At 41.2% G+C, this 18,589-nt stretch overlaps 1 protein-coding gene across 1 annotated transcript in view; it reads left to right on the plus strand.

Moving 5' to 3' along the window:
• The first annotated feature begins 1,588 nt into the window (after window positions 1-1,588).
• Window positions 1,589-18,589, plus strand: part of ZDHHC8 (zinc finger DHHC-type palmitoyltransferase 8) — a 107,825-nt gene continuing 90,824 nt past the window's right edge. The window contains exon 1 of the mRNA XM_068412908.1: window positions 1,589-1,770. Coding sequence (XP_068269009.1) covers window positions 1,667-1,770 — 104 coding nt within the window. The 5' untranslated portion in view covers window positions 1,589-1,666. The remainder of the gene's footprint in view (window positions 1,771-18,589) is intronic.

Here is an 18,589-nt window from a genome sequence, read left to right on the forward strand (position 1 = left end):
AATATGCTAGTGTAGATGTGCCTGAAGGCTTTCAGATTAGTATGCGGAGTTTGGTTCTGTGTGAAGTTTTGATTAGTTACAAGAATTTTAAGAATCATTTATTTCAATAAGTTGGTATGACAAGGAAAAGGAAACATAGGAAACATTCAATGTCCCCCAAGTATTCAAAAATAACTTAAGTAGATGTCCTTCCCTTTCCTCGACTGTCTGGAGTTCATTTTAAGTTGCCTTCTGGCTTTAGTCCTTTTTGGATAAAACCTGACATTTTTAAAGTTGTTCTCAGAGGGCTAGAGAATACTCTTTTTTTTTTTGGAGGGGGGACAGTTGTTAGCAAAAGCTGAGATTTCACATAACCATATGCCTTCAGGCTGGAACTTGCTGGATCTGCTTATATTAAAGCTGATGCTCACAATTTTGTTGCAAACTGCAAAGCTGAGGATCCTTACTTGCTTTTTTGTTGGGTTTAACTTGTTATGTTCCTAATACCTCTAAGGACTATGGAGCTCATCTAGTCTCTTAAAATGGAGAATTATAATGTTTTTTCAGAACAGAACTGGAGTATATGCCTTCTAGGGCAAGCTTACTTTTGAGAATCACCCAACAGAAGCTGCAAATGTGGCTTTTGTTGTCTCCTGCAATGGTTACTTTATCTGCGTGTTGGCAGCTGGAAATGGGGGATTAGCTGAGGAAGAAAGCAGGACGGAGGGAGCAAGCTGCAGCTCCTGGTCTTGATTTTTAAACTTCCAAGTGGCCTTGAACCCTTCCTCCTGTCTGAGGATTTACTTCTGACTAAGGAGAGCTGCTGGGTGGTGCCCCCTGAGTGTGAACAGAGGAGCCATTCACACAGTGCTCTTTAGAAAGCTGCTTTGGTGAACTTTATGATCTTACCTTAAATTACCTCTTATTTCTGCCTCCTGATGCTAATGGATAGATTTAAAAAGAAGAGAGTATAGTGTATTTTCAGTTACATTTGCACTCATTCATCTTAGTTAAATTTGGTAGAGTGCAGCAGTTCTCAATACTGTGAATCTAGGTTTAGCTGAATAAATTGTAGGGTTTTATTCACTGAGGTAGTAATGCACGATTTGTTTCCAACGTGACTAGTTCTGCATTTACTGCAGGCCCAGGTTCTGCAATACGCTTCTCCCAAAGGACCCTCTCCGCGCAGAGTTCAGCGGGTGCTGCAGCAGTGCAGCAGCTTGCAGAACCCAGGTATTTTGCAACCAGCCTCTAGAGCACTGTAGAGTGAATGTTAAAATAGCTTTAATGTCCCACAAAGACCCTGATAAAGCTCTATAAATGGCTTGCCTTTTTTTTTCCCTTGTAAGAGGGAGAGCATCTGGTGCCCCCTGTCCGCAGGCTGCCGCGGCGGCTGCGTCCCCGGTGCCGGCGGGGGCTCGGGCTGCCCCGGAGCCGCCGCTCCGCGGGGCTGCGCCGGCTGCGCGCCCCCGTCTCCCCGCAGCGCTACCTTAAGGGGCTGGTTGACATCAGCCGAGCGGGGCGGGCGGTGTGGGTGGGATTTCCTGTGCTGGAGGTCAGCTGCTCCCGTCCCTCGCCCGTCCCTCCCTGCCGTCCGGGTGCCGCTCTCCCCGCGCCGGAGGGTCCCCGCATCCTCCCGGCTCCCTCCTCTCGGGTTGGATTTACATAGTGATGTGTAAACTACAGGATGCCCAGCAGCACTGGAAAGAGGTTTAAACCTACTAAATACATCCCTGTCTCCACAGCAGCTGCCTTATTAGTGGGTTCGACTACTTTATTTTTTGTTTTCACGTAAGTACCGCTCGGGCGGAGGGGGGGCCGGGCCGGGGCCGCCCGGCCCGGGGGGGAGGCGGCTGGGCTTGACAGCTCCTACAGGCCCTGCCGCTGCTGGTCCCGCTCCCTGCCCGCCTCCTGCTATCCCTTCCCGGCTCTGGTTTGCAGAGGCTTTATTATCTTTCCGTATCATAAAATGTGTCTGACAGTCAGATCCACCATTTCATGGCACATAAACCCCATCAGACTCCCGCAGCTGCCGGCTGTGCACATCAAAGATGCCAATGAGCCGCAGCCCCCCGCTCCCCGGTCTGTGCAAGCAGGGCTGGTGGATGGGAGAGAAACGCATCCCCAGCCACGGCCGCCCTGGTGCCGGCAGGCGTGAGCCCAGCCTGTGTTTTAGCTGCGCGAAGTCTGTTGGTTCAGGAGGGAGAGCTGGCCTTTTCCATGAATCTCTCGTGTGTTTCGGGCTTTATCCGGCAGAGCCTTTTGAAGTGGGAGGAATCCCATTCTAAGCATTACGGATTGTACATATTTTTATGTAACTGTCCTTAAAAGCCTGAGGATCTAATGAACAAATTTAGATTTACTTGAAGGAGGGAGGGGGAAACTTTTTTCCCCTCCCCGTTTCCTCTCCCATTCCCTTTTCCCTTAAATGCAAAATTGAGCTGGGGTGGTCAGCTTGCAGAACTCCTGTAGTTATATTAATATGTGAGTGGTGTAGTGCTTTAGCCTTCTGTTTCCTCTCCCTTTCTATGAACTTGAGTCCTGTAGATCGCTAACCCTTCCTGTACTGGGGTAGCCGCGGCTTCCCTGCAGAGGCGGTGTCGGTATTCCGAGAGAGATGCTCTGAAATGAGCTTTGACTGAGCTGCTTTTGGGAGGGTGGAAAGATCGCTATTGGATGTTAAGATTTATTGTTTCACTTATTTTGAAACTCTCTTTTCCTTGTTTTGCCATTGCTAATTTTTAACTGAGCTCAGTGAAGCTGTTAGAAGCAGAAGGCTATGTAACAGTGGGAGTATGTGTCTGTGTCTTTATCCTCCTTGGTTTGGCTGTGATATGATTCTTGATGTTTCAAAATGCTCATTACTGGTGTAGTAATCTTAACGTAGGATTTCAGAATAAAATGCAAATGTTTTGTCTAATGATTTCTTAAATCAGAACAGGTTTTGACACTGAGTTATGCTCTTGACTTAATGTGACTTGATTTCTTGTTGCTTGTTTTTAATGCTTTCAATATGAAATACTGGTGGATCCTTTCAGGATATTATACTGTTTCAAGAACTGGTACAAGCCCCAAGAACTGGTACAAGTATAAGCTCATCATTCATCATTTTGGCATCTAATTATAGTTTGGTGCTTGTGGGCAAACAGAAGACAGAAGTTGGCTTTTGTGATGAACTTGGTTGACCCTGGTGTTGGGAATATTTTTTAAATGGTTTCATAGTCAAAAAAAGGGGTCTTAATGCTGGCATTTATTTTTCCTGCATCTTGAGAAATGGATGTATGCTAAGGTTGTTTTGGAAGCTGTATGTTTGTTTTCACATGATACTTCAAACATAGAGCTACAAACTGCTTAGTGAGGTAAGGCTTTCCTGGTAACATAGTTGTTGTTGAAACATCCTTTTGGCAGCAGGAGCTCAACTGAGATGTTCGTTTTAGAATTTGTTACTGTACGGAAGAAGCAATTGGCTTTAGTCTGTTACCGAATTTCAAACTTAACTGCTCCCTCTGTTATCAGTGAATAATTACATGCAAAATGAAGTATTTTAGGATCTCTCAATATTGCAACTTGGCCTGTGCATCTTGAAGTGTTAGTAAATTTTTTGAGGACTGTCCCAGACATACGTTCTCTGCTGTTGCCAAGTCTTGTGTGTAATAAAAGTAACACATAATTGAGCAACTGTTGTCAGGCAGTATCTGGAGTCCCGTCCATTCAAAAATAGTCAGATAAACTTGTATGGAATTGCTGTTGGTTTTTATCCTGAGCAGTTCTAGTAAGATCTATCTTTGTCTTGGAATCAAAGCAAGTAGTATGCATGAGATTAGGGTCTTCTGTGTGGTGGTGGGTTTTTTCCCTTTCCCTAAGCATCTCATTTTTTTATCTTTTTCCACAGGCAGTGTTTTGTGTCCTGAAGGTCTTCTTGTTGTGATGTATAATTCAAGGCTGAGATAGGCCTGAATTTTCAGGGGTGTTGATTTGCACAACTCTTTTGATGTTAGGTAGATCTCTGATATGCAGCAGTTGAGGCAGTGGCCTAAAATTGCTTTAAGCAGTGTTACTGAGACGACCCATGCTTGCTTGTCATAGCACAGCTTTATCAGATGAAGATTTACATGTGTGTTTATTAATTCTTTATTTGTGTCATTAAGCTCTAAGGCTGCTATGTCTGTTAATGAACTAACCTGTGCATAAATACATGAAACTGATGATGGATGGGACTCAGGTATGAAATTTTGGGTGCAGATCAGCTCAGTGGGATATCAGGGACTTGAGCAACTTCAGTGCGGTGGAACTGAACAATGGAGGCTAATATATGTGGAAGAAATGAATAATAACTTTTTTTTAAACCACTTACTGAATAATCCATTTGGAGCACTGCAAACATTTCTGATTATCCATTGACAGGACAAGGGGCAACGGGTGCAAGCTGGAACACAGGAGGTTCCACATAAATATGAGGAAAAACTTCTTTACAGTGAGAGTAACTGAACACTGGAACAGGCTGCCCGGAGAGGTTGTGGAGTCTCCTTCTCTGGAGACATTCAAAACCCACCTGGACGCATTCCTGGGTGATATGGTCTAGGTGATCCTGCCCCGGCAGGGGGGTTGGACTAGATGATCTTTCGAGGTCCCTTCCAATCCCTAACATTCTGTGATTCTGTGATGTGTATGAAAAACAGAGGCTCTGACTTGGCTTTCTTCTTAGACGTGTTTGTGGGCTCCAGCCACATGTTACAAGTGTCTTCTGCTAGATGAAGAGCTCTTTGAACTTGAAGGCCGGGTTTAGCTTTTTAGCAATGTAGTCTTTATTTTTAGCTTTTGTCCAAACACCTTTGCTAAACAGAAGCACATAAAGAGTGTTTGAAATACGCAGTATCTGCTATTAGTTCATGGTGGTGTTGATCAGTGGCACTCTTATACTTTAATTTGGGAAAACTCTGTTATAGATTCTCCTTTATTCTTTTTTTCTCAGCTAACTATTTAGGATTCACTGTATTACTGTTAAATTCCTTCTGGTTTTATGAGGGGGAACTAAACTATTTAGCTATCAAGATTATTGCCTGGAAAGGCAACTAAATATTGCAGTTGTATTATCGCAGGCTTTTAGCTCTCCATGTGTGTTCCTTTAATGATAAATACAAGTGTGTGAGTAGGTGGTCTAATTTGTCACAGTAGGAGAGTAAACAAGCATTAACTCTAAGCATTATGAAGGAACATATCAATAACGTTATATATAATGATTAGGTTAATTTACTTACATGAACAAATCAAATGGCATCATGAAGGAAGAACCGATTCTTCTTAACATTGCAGGAATCCAGAGTGGTTCAGTTGTAGCAGACATGAACTTATTTCTACCAAAACCTTTTTTCTTCATATTTGTCATAAGGCTTTTTGTTGGAGATAACAATTTAAACTATTTCAGTGAAGTGTGGGCTTTTATGCCTTGGACTACCAACTAGTATGATGTAAACCTTAGCGTGTTCATCCAATGAACAGGAGTTTTGAGAACTTCCCACCTTATTTTAGGTCGTGTAACTTCATTATTAGTAGAGAATGCAGCTTAATTGTCAGTAAGCATGATGCTCTAAAGCATGATGTCACCCAATGAACTATTACGGCTGGACTCAATCTTAAAGGTCTTTTCCAACCTAAATAATTCTATGATTATTCTGGAACTAATAGTTCTCTTCATCTGTTTAAATTGTGCTACTTACTGTAGTTTTCAGTGCTGAGAATCTGAGTTTAGCAGCTGCAATGCCTGTATCTATGGATTACACAGCAAGCTAAAAGCGTAAGGCTTTAAGGAAAAACTGTGGCTCATTTTAGTAAGGAGAAAAAAAAGCTCTTCATTCTCTCACTGAATATTTTAGACTAGAAATTTCTGGTAACATACCCATTTTCAGACTGTGTTTTCTGTAGCATGCAGTCACTTGAGCATCTTTGAAGTATGGCAGAAACGTGTAATTCGTAACAAAAGTCCAGCTGCCACTACTCCTTTGATATAATGGTAGTAAAGCTGCTGTATATTATTTCCTTAAATGGGATAATAAAATGGGTAATTTTCTGGGTGAAGTGAAAGCACAAGTAAGGTGAAAACTCATTCAGTCAATACTGAAACTGAGACTTCAACTTTGTTCTTAGAAGTCGTAATGGGAGGTAATCATAGGTATACGCCACAGACATATGCAATTGGCACTCTAATGCAGTCTGTGACACAGAGGAATTTAATATCAATAACCTTCAGGGAACAACTGAGGAGTGATAAATTGGTGTAGAAGAGCAACTGAAGTTGAAGTCACAGTAGGGATGGAAAGAAAATGGAGAAATAGCCTATACCTGTGCTATTCAGATGGTAGAAGGAGGAAGAATGGCAGGTAGACTGTACTCAATAGCAGGGCTGGTGGATATACCTTAGTAAGAAGGAGAGCTCATCTTCATTTGTGAATGTTTGAAAAAAATTTTTATATTCCCCCCACATTTGTATATCATGTTGCTGTATTTCATGAACTAGAAAGACTCAACATTCCTGCAATGGCTTAAACATACAGGTTAGCCGCATATGAATTCAGATACACTTACGTTATGATAAATGCACTTCTTAAACCATAAGCACTTCTTCCCCACTGCAGTTATCTGATCCTGTACTGGAATAGCCCTAAAATAAATACGTAATAGCATTTTAAAGTTCAAAACTATAGTAACCATTCTGGATGGTAGTTTATGGGAATATAATTATATGTGTACCTAAAATTCTTGAACTAGCTATTAGATCTCATCCTCCCATGACTTGTATATGTTCATAGATCAAAAAAGGGGAAGGCATCGTCTGCTTTTTTGACTTGGGTTTGTTTCGTCACTAGCAAATGTTCACTTCTGCTAGTTCAGTGTTCTGATTTCAGCTAGAACAAATGATAAAATGTGTTTTAAAATGTATATTACAGGTGTTACAGAGCTTCATCTGTAACACAGGTGCATTTTATACCAACCTAGAGGAAACAGAACTGGATGCTGGTAAGTAGATGCACAAAAAAGGAAATAAAGATAAAATTGTGGCTCAGATGTTTAATCTTGCGATGCTACTGGACAGCATAAATTCTGCCTTGGCATGTGATCTTCCATCCCTCTTATGGTTTGGCCTCTGCCTGGTAACTTGCTGCTTGTGGATTTGGGTGTAGCTCTGGTGGTAGTTGCTTGTGACATGTGATGCCAGAACTTCAAGGTTTACTGTGGTGTGTATGAAAGCACGTGGAAACACTACCACTGTGCCTATCTGCTTCCCCCTTGTACTAACTGAACGGTCACACCAGATATTCTTGTAATTCTGAAACCTCTGCAACACAAAGCTTGTCTTCCTTGTCTGTTTCTAGCCATTCTAGGTGGCATGCACTTGATATTGGTAGTGCTAATTGTGAAAAAGAACAAAGTCCCCCTTCTTGAACTTTCTTTCCAAACCATGCTTCACTACTTCACTATTAACATATTCCTCATTTTTTAAATCCCATATGCCAAATCAAGAAATTGCTGGAACTGACAGAGAGCAGCTTCACAAAGTACACATTCACTGACAGCCACAGCAATGACATTACATAGAGGAAAAAGAGTGTGCAAAAAAGTGTGCATCAGTTTAATCAGGTGAATTTCAAAACTGACTTCACAAACACACACTGATTTCAAGTAGTGCAGTTTAGCCTCCTGAGATATCGTAACATTTTCTGTCTTAAATGCATCTTTAATGGCAGGTTTTCCCTGTCCACTCTACTTGTGATCCAGAAGAGGTAAGGCTTGCCAGGTTGACCTGAGTCATCTCAGTTGTCAAGTCTGTCAGCTTCTGAAAAATATTCATTCTTGTTATGACAAAGAAATGTCCTTTTAAGCTGTGGCAGTTTCATCTTGATATATAATTTTTGTAAAAAGAATCTAGACAAACTTGTCACACAAGATAAAAAGACAGGCAATCTCAATAGGAAAATCCATATAACTGAATTGTGAAAAGTGTGTTTTGTTTTGTTTTTTAAAACACTGGAAGAGAGCTCTGTTTTACTGCTTTTAACTAGTTGATTATATCATCTTTGCTTCCAGGGGGACCAGGGCAATACAGGAAACTTCTGAAAGCTATTAAAATTCATTCCTTTAGAAAAAAAACCCCACAATGTTTATTATCAACAGGAATATTTTTTCTTCCTATAGTTTGGGAGAGGGAAAAAGGAGAATCGGCTTAATTGATGGCTGTAAATAGCTGGACATCTTCAGCTGTGGGATGCCCAGCTATCTGCATGCAGCCATCACAATGGCATGTCAATGCTCACTGTAGATGTAGTTTTAAAGGCAGAAGAGCTAATGCAATGAAAGTTATTCCTGTACATGGGCCATCCACAGCTGTAGTCAGTGTGTGATTTATGCCAGTAGCAACCTCCTTTCTGTTTTTCCTTATGAGCAGAGATCAAGGATGTATGGAAATAGAAATGAGAGAGTGTCTCAACTAGATCAGGGTGGGCTCTCAGCCTTTGTACATGAACATACAAGCAATTTTTCTATTTTTTGTTTAAGATCCTTTTCAAGATGCTAATTTAAATACTGTCCAAGTGTACCACACATGTGTCCTTTCATAAATAGAAGCAGTCTCTAGGACATGAGTACTCAATTGGTTTGTTAGTAATGCTAAGGGATGCTACTGTTCAGAACACAAAACTTAAATTGAGAGACAGATGTGGTGACCTTGGAGGTCTGACTTTTGAGGTTCATTACCTGGGACAGTCGCTAATTATACACTTAACATTTTTGTGTGTAAACAACTTATTCTGTTACTAGGTGCTTCTTAGCTGAAATCAGCTGTAGGACCCTGTGGCGTGGGGATCTATGTGGGACCTGTGAAAGATGACCTGGAACAGGCTTTCTGTTCTTACTTTACTTAGTGTATAAGCTACTAGGAAACTTTTCAAGGCCTACAAAGGGAAACCATGATTTTTGTTTAGCTTGCATTGGAAGGTGTCTGGAATACGGTAATAAGGTGGTATAAGCCAATTTAGAGCATGAAATAGATGCACACTGGAGTGGGGAGAAGTATCTTAAAAGCTGAATCAGTGCTACACTTGTGTAACCAGTGCAGAAGTGGAACATTGATTTACTGTCCTTTGATTTGAGCCAGTAGATACAAGACTTTTCTCACTAATCCAAGAGTAATGTTCAATTTGGCTGCACTGTTACAGAGCTACTATTAGTTGATCATTTGCCAGTGAGAGCTGCTAATGAAATTGAAAGGAAGAAGCATGGGGGTCGAAACAATAATGCTGCGGGTTTTAATTGAAATTCTGTATTATTCTTCTGCAAAGAACACCATGGATTGGAAAACTGTAGTTAGCCTAGGTCCTGTTTTAGCACAGGAGAGGTGGTTTTGGGGATCCTTGCTTGGTGATTGCAATAATTAATTCAAATGAGTACACCACAGCATAGTGTATACTACATAAATCTTCAGCCAGTAATCTGTATCCAGAAAGAAGATTTAATTAGTCTGTGATTGTTCTTCTGCAGTTACTAATGCAATTTAGCTAGACTTGCTTCAAAGCTGTCCAAAGTGCCTAAAATTCTGTGCTCTAAACCTATTATGCAGACATTGGTGGGTACTTGACTCTCTGTTTTTCTCAGGATGGATATTATGGGATAAACTGTACAGTAACCTATACTTAGATATTGCAGTGGTTACCATGGTTTTCTGTTTGTGAAACTGTAAACGCAGAATTTGTGGACTTCAAATGTGAAATCCTTATGAAATATCTGTACTCCACTGCTGTGTGTTGAGATCATTCAGTAACAAAGGACAGTGGAGCCAGGTGCAGAAAAAAGACCTCTTGAATTTTTGATCTAAGCACCAAAGCAGCTGTTTCCAGTGTACATGTGCACCATTTTGTTAAGTACTTTAATATTGTGTGAGGTCACATAATTAGGAAATGCTGCCCTTTGTGCAAGAGGACAACAAGCTGTATGGAGCAAGGCAGGCAATATGAAGATGGGAATTCATGAAATACAGATTGTTGTCAAGCCACATATAAAATGATGTCATTATTTTTTGATGAGGGGAGGTGTTCATAGAGGCTGACTACTCAGTAATTCCCATGGAAATAAGGTTTGTATGTGCCACTGTGAGATGACTACTCTACAGAAGACCCCTACATGCACTCAGACTAAACTAATCGCAGAATATTCCTAAATGAATGAATTACTTTTTAAGTTGGAGCCTAACAAAGCAAACTTGAAACTGCTTAAATATATAAGGGCTTTCATAAATAAAGTCAGACAAAGCCTTACTCTCCCAGGATTCTTAAAACTGAATTGGCATTTACATTAGCTCCCTTTCATGTCTTCAGGGAAATAATCCAATGTAATATCTATATCAACACAATTTAAGTACAGTGCTGGGAATAAGGAAAGCTTGGACATTCCTATAAACAAGCATTATTTTAATTTAAACTCAGGTCAATCACAGAAGTGCTTCAAAACGGAAAGGTTCAGCTTAAAACTTTTCTTCCTACTCTGATCCCAGTTGGCTGGAAGAGGCAGGTATTTTCTTATGGAAAAACACTTCCTCTCCCCCTTTTCAGCCAGTTCAGTTTCAAAAGTTATTTGGGATTATTTTCATTGTGTATAACCTCCCTCTCAATTTTTTTCTCATGAGCGAAGTCTCATTTTGCATGTTTACCTTTCTCTGAAGATTAATGTTTGCCCTAGCAATAAGACTCTCCAGATGTGTTATGATCTAATAACGCTGAGCACCAGTGGTTAACCTTTGTCTGCTGTCAGCAGCTTGCTGAACCACCTCCCAGCATTTGATTACGTAGTTTCTTGGCTCCAAGCAGCAAGAGCCATTAGTTGTGTAGGTGGGTGAGCTCTCCCTCCGTGGGGTTTGTGTCCAGCAATGGGCTTGGGAACTGTTGCCCAGAGAGTTTGCCCTGGAACCACACTGTTAACTTGGCTTCTCCTCCAACATCCCAAGGCACAATGGTGGAACAGGGACTTGGGGATGTCTGTATGATCATCTCCATGTGGTCAAACCTGTGACTTTGACCAATAACTCTAGGCTCTCTTTTCTTCTTTTTTTTTAAAATTAACTTCTCATTTCTCCCTTGTGTGGTGCGTAAGTCTCACATCTATCTTTTCTGTTTGAAGATCTTGCTGCAACCCTTGTTTGTGATGAATATGCTTTATGCTTTTGTTTGCATCTTTCAGAGTGATGTTATTTATTTTTGTTGCTTCAACTGCTTTGGAAATAAGGAAAAGCTATTTTGAGTGTAATATCCACTTGGCATTAAAAAAGTGTCTTTTCTTGCCAGTTTTCTTCTTGGTTCCCCTAGAAATACTTCTCTGTTGGGCTGCTTCTGCCATTGTGTATGTTGTGATATGTCTCCAAAACAGCATACTATGCATGCATGGTGGGTGGATGCCTGCATGTCTGATGAGGGATTGATTCCCCTGGGCATGCAAGTCCTGCCAACTCTTCAGTTAGAAAACTTAAGGTTTTAATATACATTCTGTCTTTTAGTCCCAGTTTGGCCTCTTGTTTTGAAGACATTTCTTTGGAGCAAGGAATGATGTACTGTGTTACTATTTTTTTATAATTTTTCAAAAAGAAATCTAATTCAGACTTCTCCTCTTAGTTCCCCTCTCACTCTTTCTTACCATGCCTGCTTAAATTACTTGATGAAGCTGTGTAAGAATTACACAGATGGGATGAAGCTCATCTAAAACTAGAACCTGATTTTGATCTCCTGACGTGCCAATTAAAATCTCACTGCAAAGTGATTATTCCTAGGTATTCAAGTGACTGCATGCTTGGTTTAAGTCCCTTAGAGGGCTGTTGGTCCTCCTGGCTGATTGTGTTACTTCAGCTGCCTCTGTCATCCTGCATGTCCTGGTCCATATCCCTCTGACAGAGGACTGTCTGCTGCCCGAGGATGAGATCCTGTTCCATAACTTAGAGGTGATGAGCGTTTCAACAGAAAAAAAGAATGACATCTTCAGCTTCCTCTTGGAAATGACTGAATCATTTTGGTTAAAGCCTTCAAGTGGGACAGATATTTTGCTTGCAGAGGAGAGCTAGCAGAAAGAGTGCAGTCTAACAGTTAATTTGGCAAAGTGATTTAGGATGGAAAATACCATGCAACGTTGCTATACACGTGTGCACTTTCAGTGCCATCAACAGATATCTGAACTCACTCCCATTAACTTTTCCAGTGGCTGCTGGTCTTTAGATGCTTCTCTTCACTCCTCAGTTTTCAAGTTGGACTTTCTAATTTTCAAGAAGTACTGAGCCTACCCTCTGAGAGTCAGTTCTCTTATATTTGCTTCTTCTATAGGGTGACAGTCTTAACAAGGTCTTGTTTGCTTTTTGTTTTTTTGAGTTCAGAAAACAGAGATTCAAACTAAATTCAGACAATTAACCAGTCTGCCCTCATTTAATTGGTAGGGGACAAGATGGAAAGACAGGAGAGTATAAGATACTGCTATTGTGAATTAATCTTGCAATAGGCAAGGACTTCTTTAATTTTCCACCATCTTAATGTTTAGACAAAGGAAATGTATGTAAGGAAGACGTTGCAGAGTGGTAAGGGATGTTCTGATTTCCCATGGCAGTAACACAGAAGGGATTTTATTTTTTCTCCAAGAACATAAAAACACTGGACTATCACTTCCCTGACTTTACCTGTGATATTTTGAAGGTTGTTGGAGGGAAGGTACATCAAGGGAGGCCTAGACTAACTCACTGCTGATTTTTACTCTGTGCTGTAGTAGCCTTGTTTGGGTTCATGTTCAGAAAGCAGAAGCCTGTCAAAAGTCAATAGATCTACACTGAATTTCCAAATTATTATTAGTATTCTACATGCAGATTAGCTTTATTTTTGTGCTTATTCAACTATATCTTGGAAATAGCCTCCTGAAAATGTAATAAATAAATGAACGCAGGATGGCTGCTGCACTAGGCACACTTAAAATGCAGTCATGTATTTGAAATCTAAAATTCTTTATTTCAAACTGAAGAAAATAGAAAGAAAAAAAAAATCAGAATCCCTAAGAGGCAAGTACTGCATGTTCAGGTCTCTTGTCATGGCCTATTTTATTTATAAATATAAAAAATGTTAAAACTATTTGTGTGCTAGAGCTACGCCTGGTCCAGTGTTCTTTGTCATTTTCCCACAATGTGACAATAATCCAAAAAGCATGCTTCCATGTGGATACTACAAGGTTTTAGGTGCATTATATTATAAATGTGTATCTGGAAATAAACTGTCAATCTCCATTTTTAGATGAGCCTTAAAGGAAGATTCAGGCACAATAAAACAGACTTGTTCAGTGACAGTTCAGCATCACTTCACTTGCCATGTCTGATCACCCTATCAAGAACTTCATCCTGCTGCGATGACAGTTTGCTGGAAACTCTCCACGGATTCATTGGAAGTTGGCTGAGCCCCAACTCCACAAATTAGTGGTCAGAAGAGACTGTTTGCAGGGCACAAGTCTATCCAATTTGTAGTGTTGATTTGATTCTTTTTTTAATTAACACTTTAAAAAGTGTGTCAGCAGAGTGCCAAAAAGACAAGAAATGATCAGCTAAAACATTTTATTGCCGCATATGATGCTGTTCCATATATCATGGAAACATGGCACTTAGATACGGCAATATTTTTTTCTGTTACTTTTGTTCACTTTATGGTCAACAGCAATTTAAAATAATCTAAATAGTCTTCAAAACAAATTCTAGGGGTTTGCCCTCTTTTTTTTTTTCCCCTCCTCAAATCCTTCTCTCTTTTCCCTGAATTCCCTTAAAGTGCAGAATTTAAAGCCAACAAGTTGAATTTTTTTCCCCCCTTTTTAAAAAAATGTTTTTCTGTAAGACCACTTTCTGTGTGGTATCTCTAGCTTAAAGATGTGATTGGCAACAATTATGTAAGGAAGTATAGTAGTCCGTAGTCCTTTGTAGATCGTGCAAGTGCAGTCAGGATTAATAAAATCTGGCTGGCTGATTTTTGGTGAAATAGTCTTTCTTCTTTTTTTTTTTTTTTTGTTTTTAAGCATCATCTTTTCTTTTTTTTTTAAACTGCTGCTTCCTCAGTGCTTTGTGTGAGACCTGTCACTACTCCGTCCATTCCTTCAGTATTGCATTGCAAGGGTAGTGAATGTCAGGATGAAAGCTTGAAAGATCAGAGCTAGTGATGACAACAGTTTTAAATGCTCTCTTGCTTATGTTTCATGTTGTAATGTTTCCTATAGAGTTGCCAGTTTATGGCTTCAGATTTTGGAAATATTCTGTGCAGGTAGATTGTCCCGGGTGCTGGAGTCATCAATATAAGGCAGGCTTGCTGTGTTAGGACTTCATATTGCTTACAGCCCTGCCTAGAGCAGGTTGGGTGAATTCCCGTTCGAGACTCTCCCTTTACCTTACTGGGTTGACCTTGGTTGGCTGCCAGATGCCCACCCAGCCACTCTCGCACTCCTCCCCCTCAACAGGATGGGGGAGAAAATAAGATGAAAAAGCTTGTGGCTTGAGATAAAGACAGGGAGATGGCTTACCAATTACCATCATGGACAAAACAGACTCAACTTGAGGAAAATTAATTTATTGCCAATTAAAATAGATACGGATGGTGAGAAACAAAGACAAAACCTAAACACCTTCCCCCTAATACCCCCTTTTTTTTGAAAGCTCAGCTTCATTCCTTTATTCCCAACTCCTCTACCTCTTCCTGACCCCCTGAGCAGCGCAGAGGGGATGGGAAATGGGGGGCTGTTGTCAGTCCATAACAGTCCCTCTCTGTCACTCCTTCCTCCTCACACGTTTGCTCCAGCGTGGGCTCTCCATGGGCCGCAGTTGCAGTCAGGAGACCTGCTCCACGTGGGCTCCTCTCCCCAGGCCGCAGGAGAATCTCTGCTCTGGCGCCTGCACCACCTCCTCCTGCTGCTCGGACCTGGGTGCTCGCAGGGCTCTTTCTCACACTTTTCCCCTCACTCCGTGCAGGTTTTGCCCTTCCTTAACCGTGTTTTCCCAGAGGCCCCCCCAGCCTGGCTGAGGGTTCAGACGTGCCCTGTGCCGGAACCGGCTGGAACCGGATGTGTCCGGCGTGGGGCGGCCCCGGCCTCTCCTCACAGAGTCAGCCCCTGCAGCCCTGCTGCCAGCGCCTGGGCGTGTAAACCCAAACCCCTCAAAAATACGAATTTCTACATAGGTGTTCCAGTAGTTCTACATTTATGTGAATCTTTACACACAGGAGAAGGAGACTGTGAGAAAGCAATGGTAGCGGCCACAACAAAAAAGCCCTTTTGACCCTTGTCATCCCCAGCGGCACCACCAAGGTATGTCAAACAAGTTGGGAGGAAAATGGATTTTATTAGGGTTTTTTGCATGTGAAGTACTTGTTTTTTAGTAGCTCTTAACAAACACTCTTCAGGAAAATTATCTAATGTGAGAGTGCAGCAGTGGCTCACTCTGATTTATGAAATTCCTCAGAATTTCCATTGTGATTCCGTGAGTCATGTTAATGTGGCTTCTTCAGATGTGACTCGGGGATCTTCCATTTGCATGGCTTCCGTAATAGCTTCTCTGTCACGGTCTGGGGGTTGTTGGAGTCCAAGCTGGGAGTTTCATTCAAGCACAAGGCACAAACGTACATCAGTTCTTGTGCGTCTGCAAACTACTGGTGAAGTCGAGCTTGCTGGTGGAAAGGCCGCTGCTGCACCGGCTGTAAACTGTCCCCCCCATAAGGGCTGTCTGCAGGTATTACTGCTTAACCTCAAAAGTTAACTGCATTAATTCTGACTGGCTGTTTAAAAGCCTTGTCACTCTTGCTAACCTCATAGAAAATTTGGTGGTTTATTTTGATTTTAATGCCTGTTGAATGGTGATTTTTGGTTACAGGGCTGAGATTTTATAGAACAAACTTCCCAGAGAATATCTGCCTCTCCTGCAGGGTCAAGGAAAGGTGTAAAGATGTGGAGACTGCATACGCTATTATCCATGTAGTTCAGGAACAAAATATGAAATATTTACTAGAGTTTTCCAGGGATGTGTTTGGGTAACTTTGGCAGCTGTACCCTGTTATTGGAGAGGAGAGTACACAGGAAGGGAGAAGCAGGAATAATAATCTTCTGTCAATGTCAGTAAAAGTGACTAGGTCAAAAGCTCTGTGAAAAATGGAGTTTCCAGAGCAGAAGTACTAAAGCTTCAGGCTAGTTCATAGTTTTTTCTTTTCCTACCCTGAAGCACTCCATCATAATTGCCTTTGCTCATACTACAGCTGTCAAAAGATGACACTGTTATGCACTACGGTCGGTAGGTGTGACAGCAACGAGTTTCACCCTGCCAGAATGGAGGTGGCATGTGTCCACCTTCTAGTACTTGCCCTGGTCTGTTAGCTTTTTTTTTCTTTTCCTAATCTAGACATAATGCCAAACAGTAATATTTTAACTGTTTCCCCTTTGGCTGATGTTCCCAGTAAGGTAGTTGTAAATGATTTCTGTGTTCCTTGTACAGATGTACAAGCATGTCTTCTTGGCACTGTTTTTGCCTGATGCCAAGAGATCTGGTGGGACTGCCCAGAGCCATGTGATGTGAATGCCCTGGGCAGGGTTAGGTATCAGTAGAGAAACTTGGCTGTAAAACCTGTGGTATGCACCTAGGCACAGGCTGAACGTTCACTGTGAACAGCTGATCCTTGCTTGTGGTGAGCTCACTGTGATACCAAGAAAGACCAAGCATTGGACAGAGAAAGGAGTTGCCAGGCTTGTCCTGAACATCTGTTTAGTGATAATTATTCAGATGTTTTTCAGTACCGAAGGTATGCAGAGGTAAGTAGATATTACCTATTGCTCCAAAGCCCCGCAGGGTTTACCTTCACTCACTAGTACGTTTTTAAACCTGACTAGTGCCTATAGCCAACTTCACCTTGTGTGCATAAATACCTGCTGAAAATACCTCCTTCTTCACAAACACTATCATTCAGGAAACTAGAGGAAGTCTGTTATGGCATTCTGGATTTTATGGAACATTTTTATAGTTTTTAGCCTGGCTTTGTAAAGAAATGATACTTTATTATGTTCATCTGTCGATCCATTCCTTCCATTCTGAACTTTTAAATCCATTACCCATTTCTATCAAGTTCAATAAGGGCACTGAAACCTTTAAGATGATAAAAGAAATTTAGTGCCTGAGCATGGGAAAGAAACCATGAATTGTTACCTTGTTGAGGGAATAGCTTTCATGTGAACTCAACAGATACATCTGGACAGATCTCCAGGTTTGCCATCCTCATTGGAAAACTGTTCAGCCAGGTCTCAGGTATGATTTCCCTTGTTTGCCTGCTAGGGGAACATGAAGGGAAACTGGAAAAGGGTTTCCTCAGGGTTATAAGATAATATTCTGAAAGAAGATGTAGAGGAGACTTTGATATGTATGTATACAGAGGCAATATACAAAGGAAAAAGCTGTAAAGAGTGTGAGCAGCGATTGCTAGGGTGGGGTTGATGTTACACAAGGACGCAGGATGCATATCCGTGGGAGGCATTTGTTCATCTCCTCATGAAATCTGTTGTTTCATCTTAATATAGGGGAGTTCTCAGATCACCCCCTTGTATAATTAGAAAAAACACATTGGGTGTAAACCCAATTGACTGTTCTTCCTGAGCCCCTTTAAAAATACAGGAGAACTGTTTTTAATGCCTCTGTTTATTTTGGTACAGTATCCAGACTGCTGGAAACATGTTTCTAGCACAGTCTAATGAGCTGAGGCTCCTCTCTGAGATTCCAGTGCCTCATGGCTGGATAGAAAAAGCTGACGGTCTCTAAATATGTATTTATGTCAGACTCTGGCTTGCACTAGCAGTTAATGCCATGAGAAACTGCCTACTTAATGCCACCTAAGCTAAGCTTGAGCAGCAATTGTTCCTCAGCGTATGATACCAAGTGATTGTAGTTACTGCAGCATTCATTTACTTCTGTAATAGTCAGATTTATCCACACCTGGTCTGTGTTGTTAACATCACCAATTATATTAGGTCATCTGTATTTAAGCTCGATGACTTCATGGGAAACTATTTTAATTTGCTGTCTACCTGTGAAGCACTAATTCCAGGTCAACTTTTAAATCTGGTTAATGTTTTAGATGCAAAAAACCCAAGTATATGAAAATAGCGTTACATTGGACTGGAGCTGCAACTCTGCTGTGAGTGCCTGGAGCAAATTTAAGTGAGGTATAAGCTGCTCTTTAGCATGCTGACAGGCTTTCTACCCACTTCAGTGAAGTGGTTTTAATCTCTTATTCTTCACACTTCTCGTTTTCCAAAAGGAGTGCATTTTGCCTGATGCACAATGACTGACTTCATTAACTGGAAGACAGTTTGGAAACTGCACTTTTTGGTAGAAATATCTTCCAGAGCAAGGAAAAAGATATTGAAGCCTAAAATAAAATAGAAATTTGTTCTGAAACACAAAAATTATGCTAAATTTTGAACAGATAATCTTGATAGTGCAAGATTGGAGCTGTTTGGGTCAAACTTGCTGCTTGAAGTCACAGTCTGTTCCCAAATGGTTTAAAAAGCCAGTTTGCCACATCTGCTCTCCCTGTGT

The sequence above is a fragment of the Nyctibius grandis genome, chromosome 14 (genome assembly GCF_013368605.1).
Source record: "Nyctibius grandis isolate bNycGra1 chromosome 14, bNycGra1.pri, whole genome shotgun sequence".
Classification (NCBI taxonomy): Eukaryota; Metazoa; Chordata; class Aves; order Nyctibiiformes; family Nyctibiidae; genus Nyctibius; species Nyctibius grandis.